Genomic DNA, 8,885 nt, shown 5'->3' on the forward strand with positions numbered 1-8,885 from the left:
GAACAGCTGAGAGTTAGGCCCAGCCACCTCAGGGCACTAACAGCCAGGGCTCTGTTTCTCCTCTAGTGCTGTCGGGATTTGTCTCCAGAGAAGAAATTGAAGGTAAAGTGGGAGCAGCCAGAGGAGCAGTGAGTGCTGGCCAGGCTATGACCGCTGGGCTCAGAGTAAACCTAGTGCCCCCTCACGGCACGTGTTGATGCTGCACCTGGGGTGGGGCAGGATGCCCAGTGGGAGGGGTGACCACAAAGCGCGACATAGCCAGATCCTGCCATTTCTCCCTAACGAGCCGGTGTCTATGTGCAAGGCCTTGCGCCAGGCAGCTGGCTAATGCCAGCCAGAGGTCAAGCTCACTGATCGCGGACCTGGAGCTTCTTCCCAAGGCCCTGCAGCGAGAGGCTCCTCCAGCACCATGCCGCCAGTCAGCCAGAGAGGGCGCTAGCATGCAGCAGGAGCTGTTCCCCACCCTCCTCCTCCTGGGCCTGAGCGTGCTGCCCTCACTATCTCTCTATGCACTAGGGGCCCAACCTGCTGCCCCTGCTGCACACCCCGGCAGGATGAGCCTAGTGACTGCTCAGCTGCCCCGTTCCCAGCAGTACCCGCCACCACTAACTCACTGCTTTCCTTCTGCCAGTCGGCGAGGAGATCGAAATGACCCCCATGGTGTTCGCCAAGGGCCTGGCCGACTCAGGCTACTGGGGGGACAAGTTCTTTGGGCGCGTTGTGAGCGAGGACATGGAGGTGGGCGCCGGCTTCCTGCGCAAAGCCTGGCGCGCCAGGATAATCTACGGCCTAGAGCCCGTCTTCGAGTCCGGCCGGACCTGCATCATCAAAGTGCACAACCTCATCGTCTTCGGGACCAAGAACGAGAACACGCTCATCGAGAAGAACTACGACATCACCATCCAGGTGGGCCCAGGCCTCCCGGCAGGCATGCCCAGGCCACGCCCCCTCCCCCGCGCTCCCCGGCAGGTGGGCCCCAGTCACGGCCCCTCCCCTCACACTCCCCAGCAGGTGCGCCCAGGCCACGCCCCCTTGTTCCTGCAGGATGGGGACAGCCTGAAAACTCTGACTTGGCTCAGTGCATTGATTGTTGTTGCCTGCATTGCACACACCCTGCCCTGTATGTCCCTCCCCCACCTGGCACACTGCTCCTGCCCAGCGTGCTCCCCCCACCCCTGTCCACCTGGCCTGCTCCCCACTCACTACCCAGCTCACTGCCACTCCTCAGCGCCCCCCTGCACCCGCCAGCCTGTCCAACCCTGGCCCCACTCCTCTTCTCTCCTCCCGCTTTCCCTCTCCTGCCTTTCCTCATGCACACTCCAGTGCCTGGAACAGCCTCCCCCAGCCTGGGCACCGGCTCCTGGCCTGCTGGCCCCTCTGGCCAGTTGCCCCCTGACTTCTGCTCTCCTGCCACTGCCTGCTTCTCCTGAGCTGTCCCTTGTGCTGCCTGCCCAGCCCCAGACTGTGTCCTGCCTGCTCCTCTGCTCCTGGGCTAGCTGCTGTCACACAAGCCCTGAGGGGCAGGGGCCAGCACCCGTAGCCTGCTCCATGGCTGTCCAGTACTCTCACCCATCATGCCTGCTGTCCCCCACACTGCGTGGTGGGGAGGCTCTGGTGGTTTGAGCCGCCCTTTGTCCTGTGATTACCAGTGAGGATGCGTCCCAGTGCCTGTCTGTGAGCTCTCCGGGAGGAGCAGGATGCTGTCTGAACCTGGCTTGCTGGCCCGGGGCAGGGCAAGGGATAATGACTCTGCTTGTATCCCCAGGAGTGCAAAATCCAGAACTCGAGCCGGGAGTACTGCAAGATCTTTGCTGCTGAAGCACGGGCCATCCCAGACTTCGGGGCAGTGCCCGAGTAAGTTGGGCCTCTGCCCTCCATCCTGAGCATGCAGGGGCCACAGGGCGGCATGGCCTCCTCCCACCCCGAGCATCACTGGGCCGGGGGAGGGAGGATCTGGGGTGGGCGGCACCAGCATGGCCTCCTCCGCCCCATCGCTCCAGGGATCCAGTGGCCCTTTTTCATTAACAGGTGCACTCAGAAGCCAAATTGGGAGCATTGTGTGGGCAGGTTCTGGGGCCTGGGCTAATGTGAGCAGGTTCAGTCGCTAGCATGGCTGAGGTGGGGGCAGCTTGCAGACAGGCTGTTGCCCAGCCCAGGGAGCAGCCAAGGGACGGTGCTCGGGGTGGTGGGCTCTGGGTTGGGGTCCACCATGCGCTCTGCATGCTAGTCGCAGAGCCAGCCCGTCGGCCTACGTTCTGGCTTGGCCTATGCTGACCTGGGCCGTTTACCGTTGTCCAGGATCATCCCTCTGTATCTCATTTACCGACCTGCCAACACTGTCCCGTACGCCACCATCGAGGAGGACCTGGCAGGGCCCTTTGAGCGGTACTGCGTGAAGGAGCGGGACGGCAGCCTGGCTGTGCAGAGCAGCTCAGAGATCGCGCAGAAGTGCTGCACCTTCCAGCACTGGCTCTACCAGTGGACAAATGGAAACATCCTTGTGACCGACATGGAAGGTATGGGCCGAGGTGGCTGTCTAGTCCCCGGTGAGGGAGGAGTCCCTGGTTCCTCTGGCCCAGCGCCACAGGGCCCAGGGCAGTGGTGCCTCCTACGACACACCACCCAGCACTGTGTCCGGGCAGCCCCGCCCCTGAGAGAGAGCCAGGGAGTGGTGGCTGCTGGAAAAAGGAGATGGGAAAATCTCCTTCAGCCAAGGACTCCAGCCACCCTCCCGCCATCCTGCCAGGCATGGTGGCAGGCAGGGCCTTTCCCTAGTAGTCTCTCCCCCATAGCATTGGATCGACCAAGCACACTAGGATGTACTGGAGTGGCAGCCTGCGTTGGCACCTGGAGGTGGGAACCCGGGAGATCTGGCCTCTGTTCCTGTCTCTGCCAGCCGCTGGCTTGAGGGCCTTGGCCTCAGGCTTTCAGAAAGAGTCTCTCCTCTATGGTCCCCAACTCCAGACCCCTGGGGCCTGACTTGCAGAGCTGCAGAGAATGCCCAGTGGCAGCTGGAGCCAGCGGCTGAAAGCGTGTTGACAGGGCATCCAAACCCAGAGCCCCCTCAAAGCCCTGGCCTGTGACCTCTCTGAGCCAGGGCTTCCCCAGGTGTGAAATGGGAACTGTTCCATCTCTGCTCCCCCAGGTGATGGGGCGACATGGGTGGGGGCTGCTGCAGTCTGTGTATGGAGGGGCTCTGTGGGCTGGTCGCTGCTCATCGCTCCTTTCCTGGTAGGACTGTCCCCTCCCCAGGCTCTCTGTGGCTCCACTAAGGGCCCTGCCAGCCCATGTTCTCCCAGCCCCTCCTTGACGCTCCCAGCCTTCCCCTGGGCCCCAGGGATGGCAGCAGCTGCGCCCTGCGGGCTGGAGTGAAGGAGGGAATTCGGAGAGGGACAGAGCTAAAGGTGCGTTCAATTGAAAAGAGGGCAACTCAGGCCTAAACCTGATTTGCCAGGACCCTGCAGGGGTGACTGGGACCCTGTGCTGGTGCCCCTCACACCCACCTTGCCCATGCAGGGGTGACTGGGACCCCACACCAGTACCCCTTGTGCCCACCCTGCCTGTGCAGGGGTGACTGGGACCCCGTGCCGGTGCCCCTCGCACCCACCCAGCCTATGAAGGGGTGACTGGGACACCTCCCCCCCGGGGTTCCTCGTGCCCACCCTGCCTGCTCAGGGGACACTGGGACCCTGTGCTGATGTCCCTCGTGCCCATCCTGCCCATGCAGGGGTGACAGGGACCCTCCCTGGTGTCTCTTGTGCCCACCCTGCCCCTGCGGTGGGCTCAGTGACTTGGACCCCAGCCAGGAGACTCCTTGGGCCAAATCCTGCTGTCCTGGCAGAATTAGTGGCCAGGCTTCTGCTGACAGCCATGGGAGCTGCATCGGGCTCGGCCTGAGGCTGGTGATTGTTCCCTTCCCTTGCAGGTGTTGGGTGGAGGATCACAAACGTGAGGATAGCTACAAAGCTGAAAGGGTAAGTAACTGCAGGGCCGAGGCAGAGAGCTGGCAGCTGGCTTCTCAGAGGGGCTGTGGGGGCGCTGCCCTACCCTGGGCTGTGTCTGCCACGAGATGGGGCTGCCCCAGCTTCTCTGTAGGGCTTGCAGTGACCTTGCCCCCCGACTCCCTTCCCCGTCACTCGACCAGCCAGCCAGCCATAGCTCTGTCCTCCCCCTGCACGGTTCAGCCCCAGGCCTGTCTCCTCTGCTGCTCTCCTCTTCCCGCTCCAGTTCCTTAGTGTGTGATGGCGGGGGGGGGGGGGAGGGAAGGGGGGGGGGGGGGGGGGGGGGTATGTGATGGAAAGTGGGGGCTGCAAGAGGGAGGCTGGGTCTGGGGCGGGGGGACGACACAATGGTGGGTCTAGGAGCTGCTTTGCGCCCTGCTGCAGTGTCATGGCCCATGCAGTGAGCACCTGCAGCAATGCCCTAGAGGGGATGGGAGCCGGGTGGAAAGTCGGCGCCCCCACCCACCACCCGGAAAGGGGTATGTGCCCAGAAGGCAGCAGCCCAGGCGTTTTGTCTCCCTGCTCGCCGTGCCTGGGGGTGTGTGGGGAGAGGGGCGCCCTGGCCCAGAGCCCCCTTGGCAGGGCACTGACCCTGAGTGTGGCTGTGTTGGCAGGTACCAGGGGCTGAAGGAGAGCTGCTTCCCGGCCCTGCTGGACCAGTTTGCTGCTGTCCACCAGTGTAACCGCTATTGTGAGATCCTGGGCCTGAAGAGTATGGAGAGCCTGCAGCAGCCAGCCAAGCCCAAGGGCTCCAAGAGCCCCTCCCTGGGCAGGAAGGCCCCCTCAGCCCAGTCCAGCCCCCAGCTGCAGAAGAAAGGCCTGGCAAGCCCCCAGGGTACCCGGAAGGGCGCCGTGAGCCCCAAAGCCTCCCGGAAATCCACTGACGCTGGGGAGGCCCAGTCGGCCCCGAAGCACAAAGCGCTGGAGAGCGACAGGCCCAGCCAGCTGCAGTAGCCAGAGCCTCGGTGCAGCCACGCAGGCAGCGTGCCGCCGCGCACACCTGGAAAGGGGACCCAGCTGCTGCTCCTTCCTGTGGCTCCCAGCACGCCCCTGCGCTGCGCTCTGTGTGGTGTGCGAGTGAAGCAGTGACTAGGCTGGCGCCAGTGCGGGGGGCCCTGGGTAGCCTAGTGGGCCGAAGCTGGCTCGGTGCATGGCGGGGCCTGCACAGCCACTGCAGGGAGCACGGCAGCTCATCTCTGTTACCTCTTTAAAACAACAGCTCATCCAGGCCGGCCGAGCCTGCCAAGCCCCAGCTGCCAGGGCCATGCAGGCGTCACAGTGCCCTGTGCAGAGGGTATTGGGGCAGTGCGCCAGCCTGACCACCAGGGGGCACTGGCCATTGCCTGATGGTGACCCTGAGGCTCGTTTTCTGAATCCCTCCTTTAGACTGTGCCGGCTTTTCTCTGGCTTTGCTCCGACGCCTGGCCCTGGTGTTCTCTGCTGGCGACCCCTGGAGGAGAGCGAGCAGGCTGGTGCTCCTTTGTGTGCCACTAGGAATGTGCCGCTCTACTCTGCCAGCCTGCAGCTGTCTACAGTGCACTGACCCCGCTCGGGCATGGGTGCCACAAAGGCGTGGTAGCTCTTTGGTCCCCCCGGCTCGCAGCACCTCCTGGTGTTTTCCCTACACGTGTCCAGCAGAAATCCCTGACCCCAGGTCCCTAACGGGCCATACACAGGCCCTACTGATCTCTGCTGTAGCTTCCCTGAGCCCGGCTAGTTCAGCACCTCTCTCCGGTCCCACCCCATGCCCATTACCTACTCACTAATCTGTAGGGGGAGCATAACTAGACAGGCTGCTTGGTCCCTCTTGCCCCGTGGGGATGGCCCTGTGTTTTCTGTGATTCCCGGGGCCCGGAAAGTCTGGCAGCATCCAGCCCTCGCTACAGAACCATGTGGCAGATTCTTCGCTTTCCCTGGTGCAAAGCAGTGCAAAGCCAATCTTCCACGTGTGCTTCACATGTTACTAATGCAGCATTATCTGCCCGAGTCTGCTGGGGGGCGCATTGCCCGGGGCCTCTCAGCTGGGAGTGTTTAAGTTTGGAGTCTATCGGGCACAATTAAAATGTCACCACTTAGTTCCCTGCCGATTATGGTAGTGGAAGTGCTTGGGGTATCTGTGTTGTAATGTGCCAATCACAATGGTAGGTGGGTGCCAGTCTAGCCAGCACAGAGGGGCAGGTGGGGGGAGTTCAAACCTCCTGCTCCTGTGAAAAAATATTTCAAATCTTCTCCAAGGGGAAAGGGAAAAGCCCACCCCTGCCAGCAGAGCCAATACACTCTGCAGCATCCTCGCTGGCAGACCCAAAGCAGCTTCCCCTGCACCCCATCCTCATGCAGCCCTGGGCACTTGGATCACTGCAGGATTGGGCTGGGAAGAAATAACCCAGCCTTCCCCTGACCAGGTCAAGCCACACCCTGTTGTCCTCAGGCACCCTCCCTTTGTGAGCTGACAAAGTCATGGGCTGGGCCACAGCCTTGGGTGTGTTTTGGCACAGTGTCGGTGGGGGGTGTGCATTGGAGCCAGCCCCTCTCTGTGGAGTGTGGGGTGTAGGGATCAGGGCTCTGTTCTCCCAGGGCAGCAGGACGTCCCAGCGAGGCAGCCCTGAGTGGGGTTAAGATTTAATAGTGGCCTTGCCCCTTGGCCTGGTAATGCTGCCATAGCACAAACCGGATTTAAAGCTGCCCTAAAGCAGAGCTGAGGATTCCCTATTGTATGCAAGTCCTGCCCTGTGCTCCCTACCTTCCCCATCTGCCAGCATAGGGATGGGGCCACCGATCCTGGCCAGCAGAGAGGCTTCTTGGGAGCTGGTTCAAGTTAGTGCAGCCTCAAGGCTGTTCTACCTCATGCTGGGGGTGCCAGTTCAGCCCCCAGGCTCAGCGGTGGAAAGATGGCACATTCCTTATCTCCCCTGTATGCCAAGAGCTGCTCTGGTGCACCTGGGCATCTAGCCCAGTAATTTAGCATTCATCTGGTCTTATCGCTCACCCCTTTGGATCCAGGGAGGGTCTGAACCCACCTTCCCAGCTGTACCCTGTCGGCTCTGCCCTGCCTCTACACACCCTCCAACTCCTGGGATCAACAGGCGAGCCCTTCCTTTGCCTCCGAGAGACAGCCCCAGCCCTGCCTGCCTCTCACCCCCCAAGCCTGTAAGCCCTGCCCCCACAGGCCTCCATTCTTCTGGTTTGTCTCTAGGTCTCGTGGCTTCAGTGCTGGCGATGTAGCTGCGCTGGGGGTGGGGAACAAGATGTGCCTGCTGCTTACGCTGCCAGACTTTGGCTCAGGCACAAGTTCTCTTGGCTACTGCCTCCCAGTGTGGCTGACAGTGGGGCTGTGGCCTTGTTTAAAGGGGCAGACACAGGCCATGTGCTCTCTTCTTGCTTCTTCATGGCAGAGTATGGGGGCCTGAAAATGCCCTGTCTGTTTGTTCCATTAGAATGCAGGTCCTGTCTGGGCTGGGGAAGCGGTGAAGTGAGGGCATCACAACAGCCGAGCAGCAGGGGCTTGTTTGCATTAGTGATTTGCCCGCAGGTTGGTTGGTTGCTTATTGCCTGGGGGTGTCACTGCCACAGTGTTTGTGGCTCACCCCAGGGCTCGGCCTAGGCAAGCAGGTCACTGGAGGTGAAACTTTAGTGGAGACAACCCTGCTCTGTGAGTGTGAGCCACTGTTCGGTGCCCTTTGGTTGGTGTGTTGGTAACCGTGCTAACGACCCCGGAGCAGGGAAGGCCTTCCCTGTACTGACGTGGTTACGGGCTCACAGCAGCCAGCCTGAGTCTTCCCAACAGCCCTGGCAGGGCAAAGCCCCACAGCGCAGACACGGCCTCTGGCTGCTCCTGCAGGGAAAGCGCAAGCAGAGCCAACCTTGGAAACAAAACAGCCCCCACCCTTCTCCCGCACAAAGCTGCCGAAAACCCGGGTTTGCAAACCCCCATAGGCCTCATCTTCACCAGGAAAGGAGGTGTGATCTTACCACGAGCTAGCTAACATGAGGGGAAGCCCTAGTGTAGACATGCCTGGGGGTAGTTTTCACATGAGTTATCTCAACCTGCTATTTTGTGTGAAAGCTACACGCTGCCTTGGCTGCTCTAGGGTTGAGCCTGGTGTTTGCTAACCCTCCTGCTTGGGTACCGCCGGCAGCTGACATAATGCCCCAGCACAGGGAGCCACTTGTAACAGGCACAGCTGGATTTCCTTCTCCCTCTTGATCCCTGCTCGCGGGAGGACAGGGAGGGCTCACGTTTGGGCTGTGTTTTACGAGAAGGAATAAACAATAGCTCTCTTGCTGTGAATGCCTAGCAGCGCCAAGGCACAGGGAGCAGTTGTTACTGGTGTGTAGCTGGGGAGGTCAGTGCTGGACCCCCCGCAGGTGCCCTTGCCTAGCTGCACTGCGGTTAAAGCTACCCCTGCCTTGTCTCCACTAGGATCCCACTGGAGCTAGCTCGGACCTGTTAACTCGCTGTAAAAACTCACCTCTTCTGGCAGTGACCGCAGGCTGAGCCGCCCGGCTAGTGCAGTTAATGGTCAGCCTGGGCCAGCTCAGGGGGAGGGGAGCTGTTGAGCCCTTGTCCCGTTGGGCTCAGAGCACAGAATAGCTGTGACCGTGGGGCGTGGGACCGGGATGCCACAGAACTTCAGTCCCAATGGAGGTGACTGGTGCTGGCAGCAGCAGTGTCGTGGTGATACAAAGCCGGGTGCCCAGCCAGGCTGCCTGTGCTAGGGAGCTGCCCGGCTGGTGCTTTGCACTCCATGGCTGCAGCTGCGCTTCACCCTTCTGCCGGGGCCGTTTCCTGCTCTCAGTCAGCCCGTTGTAAGATAACCGTGTACATACTCGTCTGTGTATTGGCAACTGGGTGTGCGCGAGTGCAATAAAACGCGATGGACTGGC

General features: G+C 61.5%; 1 protein-coding gene across 2 annotated transcripts in view; it reads left to right on the top strand.

Moving 5' to 3' along the window:
* The window catches only part of ALPK3 (alpha kinase 3), a 90,054-nt gene extending 81,169 nt beyond the window's left edge, over positions 1-8,885 (top strand). For both annotated transcript variants that reach the window (XM_026648216.2, XM_026648217.2), the window contains 6 exons: positions 67-102; positions 632-906; positions 1,766-1,854; positions 2,299-2,516; positions 3,926-3,974; positions 4,616-8,885. In XM_026648216.2, the coding sequence (XP_026504001.1) occupies positions 67-102; positions 632-906; positions 1,766-1,854; positions 2,299-2,516; positions 3,926-3,974; positions 4,616-4,955 (1,007 nt within the window). In that variant the 3' untranslated portion in view covers positions 4,956-8,885. The remainder of the gene's footprint in view (positions 1-66; positions 103-631; positions 907-1,765; positions 1,855-2,298; positions 2,517-3,925; positions 3,975-4,615) is intronic.

Source organism: Terrapene carolina, unplaced genomic scaffold, assembly GCF_002925995.2.
Source record: "Terrapene carolina triunguis isolate 2854851 unplaced genomic scaffold, T_m_triunguis-2.0 Scaffold67, whole genome shotgun sequence".
Taxonomy (NCBI): Eukaryota; Metazoa; Chordata; order Testudines; family Emydidae; genus Terrapene; species Terrapene triunguis.